This window comes from Acanthochromis polyacanthus, chromosome 20, assembly GCF_021347895.1.
Source record: "Acanthochromis polyacanthus isolate Apoly-LR-REF ecotype Palm Island chromosome 20, KAUST_Apoly_ChrSc, whole genome shotgun sequence".
Classification (NCBI taxonomy): domain Eukaryota; kingdom Metazoa; phylum Chordata; class Actinopteri; family Pomacentridae; genus Acanthochromis; species Acanthochromis polyacanthus.
Genome location: NC_067132.1, coordinates 15,475,945 through 15,493,253, shown reverse-complemented (window position 1 = coordinate 15,493,253; position 17,309 = coordinate 15,475,945). Strand labels below are relative to the sequence as shown.

Genomic DNA, 17,309 nt, shown 5'->3' with positions numbered 1-17,309 from the left:
CAGCGTTCACATGCACAGAAACACCTGCATTTGTGCACGCACACACATAGCGTGATGAAAAGCAGAGAGTTATGAACAGGCAGCCAGTCGGAGCCGGTCCAAAGCAACAAGGAGCCTTGCCAGTGCTCCAATAATACCATTAATCACCTTCTCACACAATACCAACTCTCTGCACCCTGACAGAGAAAAGGACAGTGGGACATGAGAGAACATATGAGGCTGGGCCCACTCATAGGCAGTGCTAGAAATGTAGAAGTCGTACATGTGGCAGGTTTGTTTCAACAGGCTGAGAATGACTACCATTGAATTTTCATCAAATAAATGTAGGTGTTGTTATAAACCTCACTGTTCAGATGTGCTGTGTTATTGAGCTAGCTGAATATTGTGCCAGTTTTAAAGATAAATAAACTGTGGTCACAAAATTTATGTAACTGCTATTACTGTAGTCCTTATGTGGCAAACCACACAAACGTCTCAAATACGGCAGCTTTCTGTCAATCACGTGTGGCAATTTAAATCACGACAAAAAAAAAAATCTGTCTGTGTCAAACAGTGAGCCAATGAGATAAGAGAAAACCATTCATACTTCCTTGCTACAATTTTGCAAGGTTGTGGGAGATGCTTTTCTGTGCCATGTGGCTTTGAACAGCAGATGCAGCTCATAACACAGTCATTATCTGTACACATGCTCACACTGCAATGAGCTGCTTACAGCATAGTACATTCGTAATGATCATATCAGCAACATTTCTGGTTGGCCAGCTGAATGCTTTGCGCTTATATTTTGCTTTCGTCGGGCATTAGATGATCAATAGACTCTTTATTTCATCAGAGGAATCAGAACATTTACCAGAATAATGGCATGAAAGCAATATTTGGGTTAAGCACAGAACAGCCAAGGACAGCATCGTTTTTTTTTTTCGCTATTCAGCAGTGTGGTTATCAAGCTGTGCCATATCGCATTGTGTTAGACAGTTCATTTGACTGTATGCTACACCAGGCATCTTTTCAACATTTTCTGAAGTGATAGCAGTTAACAGGCTGAATTTATTCCAACACTAAACAAATTAAATGTAGAGGTTATACGTTTAAGTGTGCAGTCAAGGATCATATCGTCAAAAGCAAGGTATTGAATGTGTCGCGTTTGTTCGCAAAAATACAAAAGAAATTACGATCTAAACAGCTAGCTGCTGTATTAACAAGACAGTACACATTGACACGGTATCCCTCCCTCTTTTACAACTACTTAAGTGTATCTTCATGCTTCAGTCCATCAGGAGAATCCTTCACATGAGTAAAAATACCATTCCAGTGATCACATGAGGTCTTGGCTAGTAGAATATGCTGGAATCTGCCTTGGGCTGAGACTATCGTTCTTATCAATTCATGAATTGCTGCTGCTGCTTTTTGTATTGTCTACATTTGAAAGACTTGGCTTTTCAGCTTCATCAAAGTTTCATATTTATATGAACTTTTGTTCATAAATATCTATTGAAACTGAGATTACTGTTTCTTTACAAGATCCCCGACAGCACCACAACAGGGGAGCTGTCGGGTCCCATCATGTTTTTTTGGAGACATCATCATAAAACATTTATTCCGCTACTTTGCTTCAAACCTTTTTTGGGGTTTGCATGCAACGGCTAGACCTGAACAACAACTACACACATCTCACTGATTGCTGCTGTGGTCTAAGACATACAAGCCAGTATTAAAATTCTACAGGTTAGGGTTCCATACAGGCAAGCAAAGAATGCTGAGAATCTGAGTTGGTCAGTTATTCAGACCCACACTCAAGACTGCGTGACATCCTCCTCAGACATCAGGTCATTTTCTGTTGCTTACCGCATATGAAAGGAAAAGGAAATAAGGAAAATACATTTTTTGGTTGCAAAAAATCCTATCTACTTTTTCTTTAGCATTTATTCATATGCTATGGTTCCCTGAGTTGGAAAACTGCCAGTTATACAAGGAAAATACATTACATGGCCTTTTTGCTCAGCTCGCATCAAAAAAGTCAAAATTACAATCACAGTGCTGCCATCATTTCATTCTATAAAAACGTGGAGCTAATCACAAACTAAAAATACTGAATTGACAAGGAGAAAGGTACAAATACTATTAAACTACTAATACTTTAACCTACCTTGATTCTGACAACACACACCACTGACAGATGTGACAGATACTGAAAGCAGTGTGTTGTTTTTCTTTCCTAATTTAAAGCTACTGTCTCGGAGGCAAATCACACCTGCAGGTGTGACATTGCACTTTATCATCAAGACACCATCTGCTTTCACATAAACTGATCAACAGAAAGATTTGTCTTGTTTTTCAATAGCGGGTTGAAGAAGAAAGAATCAGCAAAGACCTGCTCATTTGCGACACATTTGGATGGCGAACAAAAGATGTATAAAATGTATAAATGTCTCAGTTTATCCATCCTTGTACACACACTCACATACTTCTTACTCTTTCTACCCTGCATCTAGATTTCAATTCAACAATCACTGAATCAATTTCAAGAGGACTCATTTACATTAGAGTAGTCTGCTGCTGATTAAGGACAAGCACATTTTGTAAATCACTATAATTTTCAATTCACATCCAGAGGCCTAACACTCCTTACACAGATGAAAAGCACTTCTCCGTTTTAAGTGATTACATCTACAGAGTGTATTTTTTCCTCATTCTAGTGCTTTTAAGGGAAGCCGGTCCACTGATCTTAAACCAGAAGAGCTCTATGACACCTTATATTGTACATCTACAATAGGTGTGAATAAATTTGCTCCCCTTAGTGAAATGGGGCCTGTAGAGGGTTTTGCCACTCATATTCCCTGCACTGCCAAGCCCCATGCTCAGCCAACAACTGAGGTGCACTTTATGGTAATGCCACTCCTACTCTTCTATAGCTGGCTTTATTCAGTTGGTAGCTTGGGCTGTGACCATAGTAAGCATTTGCATGGTATGTTCATGTTTTTTTTCAGCCACCAAGTAGATGATAGTGCTCTGGATATGTATGCACTTCAACAGTAAACCAAAATAATATTCTATCCTCATCTGTTATAGAGAAATCCCAGTACTAACACTAACTGTGCTCCTAAACCAAGTGATGTAGTGTTCAATGTAGCTCAGTCTAATGCTAAACAACTGTGTCATGTTTATACTTACTGATTGCAGCCTTCACTTTAAATTTAGCACTGCTTTCCTGGCATTGTCATGGTTAAATACAGAACAGCTAAAACAGGTTGTACATCCTTTTCTTTTCTTGCCTCTGTTTTCTTTGCTGATCCTGACCTCTGACCTTTCGGTGGCCTGAAGAAAGGAGTGGCTTCCTATCAGATTCAATTACACGAGAGCGAACACAACAGGTCTGTCAGAATATCACGCATTCGTCTCCACAAAGCATCTTTTCTAGCAAGCAGACAATGTGGTTTGGTCTAATCATATTTCTGAGCGGCTCTCGTCTCTGGGTCTGCCAACACAGCTGACCCACAAAACCTGTTAATTGGCTGCGGCCCGAACAGTAGGCAGGTGCAGCAAACTGATATCTCAAGATCGATTGGCTTCCAAATGCAATGTTTTAAGCTAACGTTTGTTAGCTAGTGGGCTAACTCTGAGTAATACACCGTTATAGATTCAGCTAGCTGACAGCTATACGAGTAGCACCGGGGGCAGCTAACGTTACTCACTCAGCGGTCCTCCAGGTCCGAGTACCTGGTCTTTGGCCGGAGGAGTGCCGCTCTGTCGCTCGAAGTTGCCCGGGTTGGAGAAATAATCCCTCAGCCGCGGAAGCTCTCTGCCTGCTTCCAGCAGTTCGGTGTGAAACTCCAGGGCCGTGAGAATATATTGGTCCCGCAATAGCTGAGCAGCAATGACATCCACAGACACCCGCGCCTCGGTGCTGCCTGCCATAGCGGAGGTGCCCGCGGCCGACACCGAGATGCCCTCACCGCTGGGGCTCGTCCGGTTGCTAGACAGCAGCAGTGTCGGAGGCTCGGCGTCCGCAGGCGGAGAGAAAGGATTGCCTGGCGGCGGCCCTGGCGCCCCGTCACTCGGGCTCCTCTCTGTGTCAACTGTTTCATTGGGGCGCCGCTCTGCCTCTTCCTCAGAATCACTGAGATTAAATGGGTTGACCGACGCCATTTTTGCACTATAAAGATTTTAGCAACCTAAGCTAGCTAAGCTAATCCTACCCGCTTCTTCCTGAATGGATGTTAAGCTAGCCAAGGTTTGGTAGGTGGCTTTAACAAGGGGAAGGAATGCGACGTTCTGATTGGTCGAAGTCGAGGGACGTAACACTAAGAGCCCGCCTCTTCCATTGGATACTATAAAATCATTGGATTCTTCTGAAGTGGAAAGAAGGTCTGGGCAGGGCACATTTGACAGGCTGTGTTAGCTCGTATGTTACAAATAATGAATGAATAAATGAAAATAATAATAAAAAAAACACTTTACAGTGAAGCTGGACTATAATGTAAACAGTTTAACCAAGCTGAATGCTGCTTATTTTTCGTTCATTTTGAGCTAGTGATATCGCTCGTATGATCGCTCGCTGGAAAATATGGTGTACTTCAACTACACTACCCACAATGCAGTTGCACAGCAAACGTCAGCAGTCAAGTCACAACAAGGAAGTGCAGAATTTCTTTTAGTAATCTTCTTAGAAAGCCGGTCAGTTGGTTTTGTAAAAGTACGCACTTAAAGATTACGTTGATCTTGTTTCGGGCAACAGAGTCTTTATCTGTTTAGTTCTCTGGATATGTAATAGGTCATCTACGGAGGTGAAATGGAATCTAAATCAGTGTGTCTAACAGGTGAATGGGTGTGATAGCAGATAGTAAATAGTCCCGTTCCTCCATTCATTCTTTAACAAGACAGCGTCCCCCGTTGTTATGGTCATATTCCGCTGACGTTACATGCAGGTAAGACTTTTTATATGGCCTACAGATGTAACACATTTTCCAAGTCATTCTCGTGGTAAAAATAGTAGTAATCACTCTCCTGGCACAATGTGTACTGTTAACATATAATTAACTAACTATTAACGTCACTATTTCTGCACCTGGCTATTGGCATATGGTCAACAAGGGGTAATCCTGCCCTTAAGCTGTCTGTACATGGCACACACTTTGGTTTAACCAGTCTGTATTATTCTAAAACTTCCCAGTCCCGCCACTGACTGTACTAGTGTTTGTCCCTGTTTGCCTCACTAATTTTTATTATTTCTTTCTTTCTCTTGTTTCCTTGTTCTCACCTCCCTTCATCTCCAAAACAAATGAAATCACACTCCTTCTATCTGAAGCTCTTCATAATTGCTCTCCAAAGCCAGCCTGGTGTTGACACTCAAAATGAGGATGATCACATTCTTCCTGGTTGGGCTGACGGTCCACGTGGTTTTCTTCCTCTCCATCTTTGACATCTACTTCACCTCTCCCCTGGTGCATGGCATGACGCCCCAGTCCACACCGCTGGCACCCCCAGCCTCCAGACTGGTATTAGTGGTAGCCGATGGCCTCAGAGCAGACAGTCTCTTCACTCTGCTCCCCAACGGCTCATCCAGGACTCCATACCTGAGGTTAAGAAACTGATATATAAAGTAACACTTTTGCATAGTGTTTGTGTACATATTGATTAGTCTAGTGCAGAAGGGAGCATGCATTTCAGTGTTTTATTGTGTAAGTGTAGCAGTTAAGCTGAGATATTTCTCATACTTTGTACTTAACACCAGAGTAACTAGTGATTGTGAAAGCATCCATGTGTCTCTTTCCCAATAATAGGAGTGTAATAGAGGCTACAGGTACCTGGGGTGTGTCACATACACGAGTGCCTACTGAGTCCCGGCCTGGTCACGTTGCCCTCATTGCAGGCTTCTATGAGGATGTTAGTGCAGTTGCTAAAGGTAGGTGCATGTTGTGTTTATTGTAGACAGAAAAGGATATTAGAACAATCAGTGAGTGTTTACTCTTATATTGGAATGAGGCCTTTCTGTGTGGAGTTTTCATGATCTCCCAGCACTTGCATTGGTTTTTCCTGGGTGCTCTGGTTTCTTTTTGCAGTCCAGAGATTAATTAATGATTCTAAATTAGCTGTGTAATAGTGCATGGTTTTCTATTGAACTGTGATGGACTGGAGACATGTCCAGGGTATACCTGTTTTATTTGCCCTGTGTCAGCTGGAATGGCCTCCAGCATGCTAGTAGCCCCCACATGACAAAGTGTGTATAGCAAATGGAACCCCGTGAACTATGTGGGATTCTACTGTTGTGTCTGTTTGTGACCGTCAGTGGTCTTTTTTGTGAATGTTTTCAGGCTGGAAGGAGAATCCTGTAGAGTTTGACTCTGTGTTTAATGAGAGCAGACACACCTGGTGCTGGGGCAGTCCTGATATCCTGCCTATGTTTGCCAAAGGTACACAAGCACACACATGCACAAACATCACAAACAGAACCACCAACCCAGTCAATACGAAGGCAAAAAGGTCATAGACAGAGGGTATCAAATCAGAGATTTAATCTGAGTAATGGATTTACTGCTGGAAGTAACAACACTTTTTTTTTATCATGTTGTATTTATTTTTGCCTCATTACTGACTGAATGTTTGGATTATATCAGAACACTATTTCGGAACAATGATTTTAATAGATCGGATTTCTTTTTTGGTTTTTCCAGGTGCCAGTGGAGACCATGTGTATACCCACACTTACCCAGCACAGGAGGAGGACTTTGCCTCCATAGATGCCTCCAGACTGGACACCTGGGTGTTCACTCAAGTCAAAGTACGGTAGTTGAAGTACAAACAATAAAGATGGCTGCTGTGATAAATGTGTTGAGAATAACAACTGTTTAAGCCACAGAAAGATCTTTTGTAAAGTATTCTCATAGCTTTTGTTACAACTAAGACAATATTTGCCAGTGTAAAACACATGTTCTGTACATGTCATGTTTCTGTAATTTCTTGTCTAATTATACATGCATGTAGCACATTTTGAAGCCAGATTATATTATGGTACGGCTGCTGTAGACTTTATTGGACAATTTATGCACATTTGCAACAGTGCTGTCAGTAAAGGTTTGCCCACTAATTTCTTGAATAAATTAATAAACAAACTGTTATTTTTCTGACAGTCTTTCTTTCAGTCAGCAAGGTCTAACTCCACTCTGAAGGCCAGTCTACTGGAGGATAAGAATGTCTTCTTCCTGCATCTCCTGGGTATTGACACTAATGGACATGCTCACAGACCAATGTCACAGTGAGTAGGTTATTTAATTAGATTTTTTTTCTTGGTTTGACTTTTATGATAACATTGACTTAACTGTACATATCACATCATCAAATTTTTCCTAATCAGCATTTAATGATGTAAAAGTAACTTTATCTTGTACCTTCTCTTTTGTCCAGGGAATACCTCGACAATATTGCTCTAGTAGACGCGGGTGTAGCCGAGCTGGTGTCTATGGTGGAGGACTTCTTCGGTAATGATGGCAGAACGGCCTATGTGTTTACCGCTGATCATGGCATGACAAACTGGGGTAAATCTCATTATAAATGTAACTTTAGCTGGCTGCAACTTCAAAATAATAATGTTCTCAACATACAAATTCACTGCAGTGTTCTTTTTTGCCATGTTTGTGTGAGTTCAGGTTCTCATGGTGCAGGTCATCCCTCTGAGACACTCACCCCTTTAGTGGTGTGGGGAGCTGGCGTTCAAAATGCCCAGAAAGTTACAGAACCCCAACCGTACAACGATGGGTACCTACAAGGTAACATTTTTTTTTTTTTTAGCTTCAGTTTATGATGCAGGTTTTCCTCAAATTTTTACATTATATGCTTTTATTGAATCTAATTGTTGTCTTGATTTGTCCTACTATTTCTCCCAGATTGGAAATTGGAGCACCTTCGCAGAGTTGATGTCAATCAGGTAAGGCTCAATGATGTCATCAGTTCACACCACTAAATTCCATATATATGGAAGCTTAGTTATAACAGAACACCAGGAAGTCAAGTGCAATTTCTATATTGATTTATATTGGGCTTTTTTTGCAGGCTGACATTGCTCCACTCATGGCTTCTCTTATTGGTGTCCCAATTCCTGTTAACTCAGTTGTAAGTATTGAAATAAACTAACCACAAAAGAAAGATTTCAGTTATTTTCATTTCATGAAGTTGCAGGTACAACCATTTATTACAAAGTTGTAAAGTGGATTTTACAAACATACTTTCAAAATGCACAAAAAAAAAGAAATAACATAGCTAGCAGAAAGTATTTGTTCACATTTAATCATTCATTATTGTGTGTATTTGTGTATCCTCAGGGTGTGTTACCGCTTCTCTACCTCAACAACAGTGGCCAGTTCAAGGCAGAGAGCATGTACACAAATGCTATTCAAGTTCTGGAGCAGTTCAAGGTATGACAACATGCATTTCCACTACAGCTGACATGTCGATAAATAACTATACATCAATGTTTATATGAACTCGGAGCCGCGTTGCGGTAGAGGCCTCATTTACGACGTAGCCAAGCAAAGACACAAATAAACAGAAGATCTAGACACACAGTGGAAGCAGCCTTGGATAAAATTACCAATATAATACTAAAAAGGCATATTCATAAAATAATAAAACTGTTTAGAAAAAAGCAATTAAAATTTCAGACAAGTTGAGTTAGCTAAAAGAAGAACAGCTTGAAGCAGTGAAATTAAATCTGAAACCTTAATTGCCCTGAGGATAAAAATAAATAAACCTTGAGATTGTTCTGCCGGTTATTCCGGGTTGCAGGTGCACAGTGAGTAAAGCTAGATTTTCCAAGTTCAGCACAAACACCCCGCACCTGCAATGTAACCCAGTCATTTGAGCGTGTTTGGGAAGGGCCTGCATTTAAAGACAACATGAATAAAATCCAGCGTCTGTCATTCCTTACAGAGAGGGAGGGCCACCCAACCTTAGCATACGGATCACAATGAGAGCATTATGATGGTCAAATAAATGTTAGTGCAGAGTGATAAACAGCATCCAGTGACTTAAGAGTTGCAGCTGAGTCATATATGTTCAAATTGATTTACTCCTGTAAAATAAGTCAATTTCTACTGTTGGAAAATTCTTATCTTTATATAACAAATCATTGATTGCACCATGTAATACAGTGTGTATATGTTTTGCTTTGTTTTTTTATATAGATGAAAATGAGCCAGAAAAAGGAGACAACCTTGTCTTTTCTCTTCACCCCATACCAGTAAGTACAATATGTGAATTAGTAACTTCTACCAGCATTACCTGAGTGAAAAATGTGGCTTTACTGTTCACGATTGCATCTCATATTTAGTATGTGCTCATGTCATGCTTAGTTTATATCATGTAAAAAAATATGAAGGGAGTAGACTAGAAGCTGCATTTTTAAAAGAAACATTATTGAAAGAAGGGTTTATTTCATTTTTTCAAATATTTTCACCAGAATGTGCTGCTGACATTGCAATGCATTGTTTAGATTAGCTTTTGCTGTTGCCTAAGAGTGAAAGCAAGGAGCATTCCCCTTGTACGGTAAACACAATCAAGACAACATTAAAATTAAATTTATCCAATTTTTATTGCTGTGTTCCTCTGTTTTCCCAGACTCCTGACTGAGTCAAAACAAGCAGAATTCACCCGCAAGGCCCGAATACTGATTCAGCTGGAGAAGTATGACGATGCTGTGAGTATCAGGGAAACGATAGCCTGCAGCTTCTAGGTAAAGTAACAGCTGTGTAACGGAACTAGAAAAGCACTCAGAGAGCACAGTACTCCGCCAAAGCTGCCCAGTTGTTGTATAATTTCCAACGGCTGAAATCATGGCAGAAATCACAGCACTATAGAATGTGGCCATATAATATATATGTAACTACAAAACAAAATGACCTTGAGCTGAACACAGGCGTGTGTTATGCATGTGTACGTTATGTATGTACGGATACCGAATCACGTCACCTAAATATGTAGCAGGCGGCGGAAATTGATAGGACTCAGAACTCAGAAACATCCCCACAGTTTAATCAATTGTTCCTTGTATGATTTTGGACGGATAAGTCCGCAGCGGTCGATTTGAAGTAGGATTGCAATCATGTGATCGTCAGCAGGCAGCTGACGTAGTGGTCACTTGTAGTCGTGGTAATCATCATCTTGCAATGATACACAAATCTTTAACTAATCCGTGGATCCAGACTATAAGCTGCATTGCTGCCAAAATCTAATCACTTGGTCCTTGTGTCCCTGAAAATTTTATCCAAATCCATTACCTTTTTTGACTAATGTTGCTAACAGACAGACAAACAGACAAACCAACGGCGAGCGTAATTAAAGCCTCTAAAGTTTTAGATTGATTTTGGATATTATGATGCACTAAACTGGTGTTTCAACCTGTATTTTTCATGTGTATTTAACACTAAAGATGTGTTTGTGAACCAGTGACTAATGTTGCAGCAAATGTGAGCATAACGCTTAGTTGAAGGTGCAGAAAAATTGTATCTGCTGTTATTTCTGACACCAGTGGAGCTAGATGAACCATGCTGAACACTGTTTACATTAACAAGCACCTGCATTTTTTTTTTTTACCCCACATTCCTTGCTGATTAATATTCTTTCCATTTTAGCTTTACTTGGTTTTGCTCAGCCCTCTGTTTGATTTATCCCTCGTCAGATCTCTCTGTGCCAGTCTCTGATCTCCTACTCTCTGGAAGGCCTGGTCTACTACCACACCTATGACAGGTTCTTTCTGGGTTGCAGCGTGGTGCTCGGATTTGTAGGCTGGACTTCATATGTTGTCTTAGTCATACTGAAGACTCATGCCAGCCTCAATAGACACCCAAATCTCACTAAACAGGTTAGGACGCACATTAGAGTGTAATTCCATGTTCTTTTGTTCCATAAGGTTTATTCTGGCAAAGCAGGTTTATGAAACTCTAATGTCTTGTTAAGGTGGTATTGCTCCTCTGTGTGTGTGCAGAATCCCAACCGTAACTTGGCGAGGCTGTGTATGTGTGTGGCTGTGGTGATCACCGCATTCCTGCTCATCCAGAGGAGCCCCATTACCTACTATATTTACTGCCTGCTGCCCGTCCCCGTATGGTACTCTGTTCTTAAAGAGTGAGTAGCGACATAATTTTAAGCTAGACAGAAACATAAAACGAATCTTCATACAGTCTCCTGACACAGAACATGTATAGCTCTTGCATGCTGCTCTGTAGCAAACATCACACACACCAACATGATATTAAAACACATTCGCAAAGCACAAAAATCAACAAATGGAGCACTTTGTTCATCAGATGTTATTTACCTCATACATACTTGCATGTATGTCTGGCACATGTGTAGCGAGGTGTTAATTAGATCCTTTGATGTGGCGTTGCATCCATTCATGTTTCTCCTCTGTAAACCGATAAAGGGATGGTCTTAGTAGTGTTTTTTCTCTTTTATCACAGGAAAAATAATCTCATTAATAATCCATTTTAGGTCTGGAACTCTAACAGATCTGATTCGGTCAGCTCCATCTCTGCCACTGTGGAAATGCTTTTGCTATTTCGTGCTGGTGGCATTTGGAGTTGAACTACTGGTAGGTGCCTTTAAATCTCTTATGTCTTCTTTTGTACATTTGAAGGCAAATTTTTGAATTGCTCCACATACACACTACAACTTGTTCACTATTGTTTTCACCTTATCCCACACAGAATGAAATCTGGTTCTTACATGTTTGCTTATCTTTGCTGCCCCCAGGTGGTGAGTTTCTTTCATCGCGCCATGCTGACTGTGGGCCTGGCTGTCCTCTCCCTTTGGCCCCTCCTGTCGGGACTTTATCACAAGGCCAAGGTAACTGTGTGACAGATCATGGTTCCTGCAGTTACAGTACACCAGGAATAGAAATGCCGTTTTTCATTTCCACACCTCGCAGGTTATGGAAAACAGTATGTCTCCAGGAAATCTGTCAATAGGAGAAACACGGCCTTTCATCAGCAATTAAATCTATTTCCAGTCATTTGAATTCTTGCTAGATTTCCATAATCTAATGTGACTCTTGTCATATGTTCCGGAGAGTCATAAAGTAATGCATGTTTTCTTCGTTGAATGCTTGTATTATTAAATAAAGACAAATAAATTCTTAAATTAAGTATAGATACACAGAGATCAATACAAAAAAGTGTTTCGTGATGGAACAAGTACAAGATAATTTTGCAAAATGTAGTTTTTGGTTATATTTTAGCACGTGTGTTTCCATGCAATATCTCATACTGCATAAAGTAAACGTCTCTTCCTGTGTAGTTCCGTTCACTGAGCTGGTTTCTAGGCTGTCTGTGTTTGGCTGCCTTTCCCCTGATGCCTGTTGTGGGTAGAGAGCCAAACCTCAATCTGGTGTGAGTACCTTTATTAGTTTTTATATTTATCAGTATATGTAGCACAGGGTGAGATTCAGAACAGATTAGGCCATGTACATGTACAGTATGGTGAAACTTGTTTCCTATAAATCAAAGTAGAAATATGGTCGGAGTTAATATCATAAAATAACAGAAACATTTCCCAGCATCAGTATAAATATCAAAAATATGGAGCCCTGAGCACAGCTTCCCATAACGAGCAAACTGAAAATACTTCTAATTATTTCGCCTTTAAATAACAGCTTGATTTTTCTCCATAAAACTGACTAGAAATGTGATCACCTGAGAAGTAGGAAACAGGCAACCTCATTCAAATCAACTGTTTATTACCAGCAGTAGCTTTACTCAGCCTAGGTGTGCAATATTAAGCTCTGCGCCTTTATAAGAAGTCTTTAAAAATAGCACTGTGTGATGTTTGTTTGCTCAGAACCTGTGCAGGTCTGCTCACTCTCTTCACTTCAGCCTGTTACCTCTGGTCATCACGACAGAGGACGCCGCTGCACCCTAGTGACAGACAGCAGTTTGTCACTCAGGTAACAACATGTTTTGTGTGTGTGTGTGTGTGTGTGTGTGTGTGTGTGTGTGTGTGTGTGTGTGTGTGTGTGTGTGTGTGTGTGTGTGTGTGTGTGTGTGTGTGTGTGTGTGTGTGTGTGTGTGTGTGTGTGTGTGTGTGCGTGCTAATGTGCGATTGTGTCACTGCATTTGCCAAAAATAATTACTCTTCTCCCACACTCAACAGTTGCTTCATGTGGCCGTGTGTGCATACGTGCCATCCCTCACACACTCCAGCCTGCAGCAGAAACAGGGCCTACCGCTTCTTAATCAGATCATCAGCTGGAGCACATTAGGTCGGTGTTTGTACAATGTCGGGAAATTACCTATGTTCAACATCCTAGAGATTCCTGGGGAGGTTGTAATCACATTTATATGATTTAGATGATACATCACTTAGCGTGGAAATCTTCATCAGATATTTAAGATATAAATCAAGTTATGTTAAAGTGTCACATCCTGTAATATATGTCCCACTGGCTCTAAAAGTCTCCTCTTTTCTCAGTATCCTCTATATTGGTTCCTTTGCTGAGCTCGACACGTCTTTTCCATCGACTCCTCAGCATATTTCTGTCTCTTACATCCACATACCTACTGCTCAGCACGGGGTAATACATTTCTCATATACACACATCTAAACTTACTTACTACAGCAGCAGAGTTTAAAAAAATAACACAGTTTCTAATGTTGTTGTTTTCTCCCACCCAGGTCAGAGGCCTTGTTCCCCGCCGTGTTGTCTTGGTTAATGTTTGTGTGGATCAACATTGAACAGGAAGCCTTGCTCGCTCAGGGTGTCTCTGGCAGGCAAGAGGTAAAGCTCTTAAGTGTACGTTTCCAAACTTAGATTAGTCGAGCAGCTTAGACGGCATAATGAACTTAGAGGCAAATTTCAAAGTGTGAATCTATTTATTGTAGGATTGTATTAAATTTAGATCACAGCTATTTTTACACTCATAAGCTGTTCTCTTTTCTTTTTATTTTTTGTACTGTTTTTGAATGAAAAACTGCGACAGACGGTGATCTAAGTTGCTCAGTGTTATCAGCCTTCACGATTCTATATGATCTTGTGTACCCTGACTGTTCATTGTCATGTATTTTTCTGTTTCTGTGTCTAAGTGGGTTAAGGGCATATGCATGTGCACGCTCATGAGTGCTTTTTTCCCCCTCCTAGTTGTCCACTCTTGATTTCTCTGCAAACATCGACATCGCCAAGATCCGTCAACTGAAGCTAGATGACATCCGAAGATCATATTTTTTTGTATCCTCGTTAAGAATATTCGCAACATTGAGAGCAGCAGAAGCACAAAAATGGCTAACTATTACAAGAGCTATTGCTGTGGTGTTTTCCAAGGCAAACTCCATCAAATTAGATTGTCTTGTTATAATCTTTAACTTTAACTAACCTTTATTGTCATTTAGCTGTACATATAACCGTAGTGCAGGCAAACTGAGAGGGTGTTTCTCAAGGAATCCAATTTACGGAAGAAAAAAAAAGAACACAATTTAAAACGCACACACATACATCCCTGAGATGTATTGCAGCTAAAATGAAATTGAAATAGTCTCCGTTTAAAGTGTCCATCGTAGCAGCATGTGGTTAAAGTGACTAGTGAACTATAAATAATGCAAAACTATCGCGAAAACCAAGGTGCAGTAGAGTGTGTGAATTCCAGACCAATCATTCAGGATTCTAAGAGCTTGTGGGAGGAGGTGTATGACAATTAGGAAAAAAAAAGATTTCTCTTTACATTTCCTTGACTGTACATTTTCTTCAGGTGTTTTTTATAATAACTGCTTTCTTTGGGACAGGGAACATAGCATCCATTAACAGGTAAATACATTTTTGTGACGTCTATATGCATCTGTGAGTGTATTCTAAAGGACAGGAAGTTGATAGTGGGTGTGAATGTGTGAAGTGAATGTCTGGTTTCGTCGATGATGTGTGCTTCTTTTAATTGTTAGCAGTGCGTCACTACCGTGTCGTGTTGATACTGTTGGCACTTAACCCCCAGGAGTCACTGTACTGTAACTGAACTGACACTGTGACCCCAACTTCCTGACAAACTGGAATATGTGAAAACTGTTGCTGTCATTTCCCTGTAATTACTCTGTTAAGTACAATGACAGTAACTCTAGTCTTGTTTGAAAACAGGAAGGAAATAAGGGATCTGTGAAAATATTGCATTGACTGTGTGTATTTGCAGTTAAGAGAAGCTAGTCTCTCTCTTTTTTTTTTTTTGGTTGTTACATTGCACCAAATGCAGTACGTCTGTGTGTAACCTAAAGCTTTGAAGATCATCTCGAAATCTATAGAGCAGATAGAAGAGATTTTTCTTTTTTTGTTCTCTGTAAGGTTGAAAATTCTGGTCTGGTGTCATCTGCAATCACTTTGTCTGCTCCTTTTTTCTATTTCTAGTTTTGACCCAGCATCCGTTTACTGTTTCCTCACTGTTTTTAACCCCTTCATCATGGGAGGGCTGATGATGTGGAAGGTACTGTATTTTAAACCCTTTCTTTAAATGGTAAATGCTGTGTTTTCAATAAAGGGAAGTAGTTTTGTAGATTGAGTCTGATGTCTAGTCTGTCTTTAAAATATGCTGATGTGTGCTTTACTCTGCCTGTATTGTGTTCTCTATTGCTGATTCTCAATAGTCACTGACTCACTTACCTTGTTTCTAACTTCCGAATCATGAATAATTCGAGACAGAAACATTACCATCATCACTCTCAATGCATTGAATTGTTTTTAACCTACATTTCCTGAAGTTGTCCTTTGTTCTTTACAGGTTATAATTCCATTCATCATAGTGATGTGCACATTTGAGACCATCCAAGTTGCAACGCAGCTCTCATCAAGAAGGTAACCTTTCAGTGTAGCATTTAAAATAAGATACTAGAGCAGATGTGTTCAGTTCATAGTGTCAGTTTTGCCACAAACCTTGGATCAGCAGTCTGATCCTCTCTGCTGATTATATGAGGATGTCTGTCCTTTTACACTGAATCTGAGTCAGACATCAATGTTACATTATGATTTAGCTCAGATAACTACAATAAATGATGCAATGTCAACATTCCGTGTGCAAAGATGGTGTAAATCTACTGTCCAAGTGTTGTTGATCTTGTTTATAATGTTTTCTTTCCTTTGTCACCTATTCTATTATTCCAGTTTGTTCCTTATTGTCCTGGTTATCTCTGACTTGATGGCTCTGGTAAGACATTTATAGCCTTAATGTTGTTTCCTTTAAGGATTTCTCTCTCTCTCACTCTTTCTTGTTAAGTACACAGTGGATCTTGGACAATAAATTTTTAACTCTCCTTCCTCTCCTCAGCATTTTTTCTTCTTAGTGCAGGACTATGGCAGCTGGTTGGACATTGGCACAAGGTAGGCTAACTAGGAAACACTTGGTTAATTAATTACAAATCACAAACATGACTAATTTATAGGCAGTCATTCCTTCTTCTTCTACTATTCTTATGATGGTATCTCCATGTCACACATTTATACTTAAACATGTGAAACTGTCTTTGTCTGTTGCAGCATTAGCCACTATGTGATAGTGATGTCTATGACCATCTTCCTGATGTTGCTCAGTGTCGTCACGCACATTCTCACTTCACAAAGACTCATCCTGTGGCGAAGACCCAAGATGCATTTCCCATAACTCAGTGTGTTTGTGGTTTGATGTTTGCATACGGTGACAAAACCAAACAGTTAGTATTTATTTAACTTTTTTTTAACATATGTTTCATGTAGGTGTTGTCTTATATTTAAAAATGAGGACCCTTGGTGTAATGATAGGAGCTTCAGTCAAAAAAAAAAAGGACTTGTCTTGTAGGTGTAAAGACATATGGGGTATTATTCTAGGTCACTGTTTACTACACAGTACTGTGCTATACTTTGAAAAGGACATTTTACATAGTGACCTAAGCTTCCACGCTATTGTTTTGTTTGTTTTTTGTACAAGTATACTCTGTATAGGTCTCTGTTTGTAACACCTTATTTTTGTATTGATCGATGACTTTGACTAAGGCTACTTGAATATTAGACTGTGAATTAAGTCTTTGCCAAAGCTGCCGATTTACGATCTACTGAAGAAGGGTAACTTCATAACCCTGTTTTGTAAGATTGTCACACTAATGCCCGTAAAGCTGCCTGAAATGCATTGTTGTGTAAAAAGAAAAGCGGTGTTATTTGAACTGAACTTTGCGACTAGATACGTACCAATAAAACTGAAAAGGTGAAACTGAAACATGTGAACTTCTGTCCACTTTTTTGTCATATTTGAACATGCAAACATTTGATCCTTTTTAAAACGGCACCTATTAGTAAAGGCGGTATACTCAAACAAATGACA

The 17,309-nt window shown here is 40.0% G+C and overlaps 2 protein-coding genes across 7 annotated transcripts in view; one reads left to right on the top strand and one right to left on the bottom strand.

Moving 5' to 3' along the window:
- Nucleotides 1–4,238, bottom strand: part of relch (RAB11 binding and LisH domain, coiled-coil and HEAT repeat containing) — a 35,946-nt gene extending 31,708 nt beyond the window's left edge. For 4 of the 6 annotated variants that reach the window (XM_022193696.2, XM_022193698.2, XM_022193700.2 and 1 more), the window contains exon 1: nt 3,693–4,237. In XM_022193696.2, coding sequence (XP_022049388.1) covers nt 3,693–4,146 — 454 coding nt within the window. In that variant the 5' untranslated portion in view covers nt 4,147–4,237. Of the gene's footprint in view, nt 1–3,692 lie in introns of all 6 variants that reach the window. The other 2 variants (XM_022193697.2, XM_022193699.2) reach the window with 1 other exon arrangement.
- Nucleotides 4,223–17,204, top strand: pign (phosphatidylinositol glycan anchor biosynthesis, class N). The gene is made up of 29 exons (XM_022193704.2): nt 4,223–4,925; nt 5,306–5,578; nt 5,781–5,902; nt 6,312–6,410; nt 6,672–6,778; nt 7,128–7,252; nt 7,402–7,532; nt 7,644–7,763; nt 7,881–7,921; nt 8,047–8,106; nt 8,316–8,408; nt 9,177–9,232; nt 9,610–9,688; nt 10,670–10,852; nt 10,976–11,115; nt 11,485–11,584; nt 11,746–11,838; nt 12,289–12,380; nt 12,829–12,934; nt 13,141–13,249; nt 13,459–13,561; nt 13,663–13,765; nt 14,126–14,212; nt 14,730–14,785; nt 15,371–15,446; nt 15,741–15,814; nt 16,121–16,163; nt 16,284–16,336; nt 16,493–17,204. Exons 2-29 carry the CDS (start codon nt 5,352–5,354, stop codon nt 16,614–16,616), a joined length of 2,802 nt encoding a protein of 933 aa, XP_022049396.2. The 5' UTR covers nt 4,223–4,925; nt 5,306–5,351; the 3' UTR covers nt 16,617–17,204.
- The last annotated feature ends 105 nt before the right edge of the window (nt 17,205–17,309 follow it).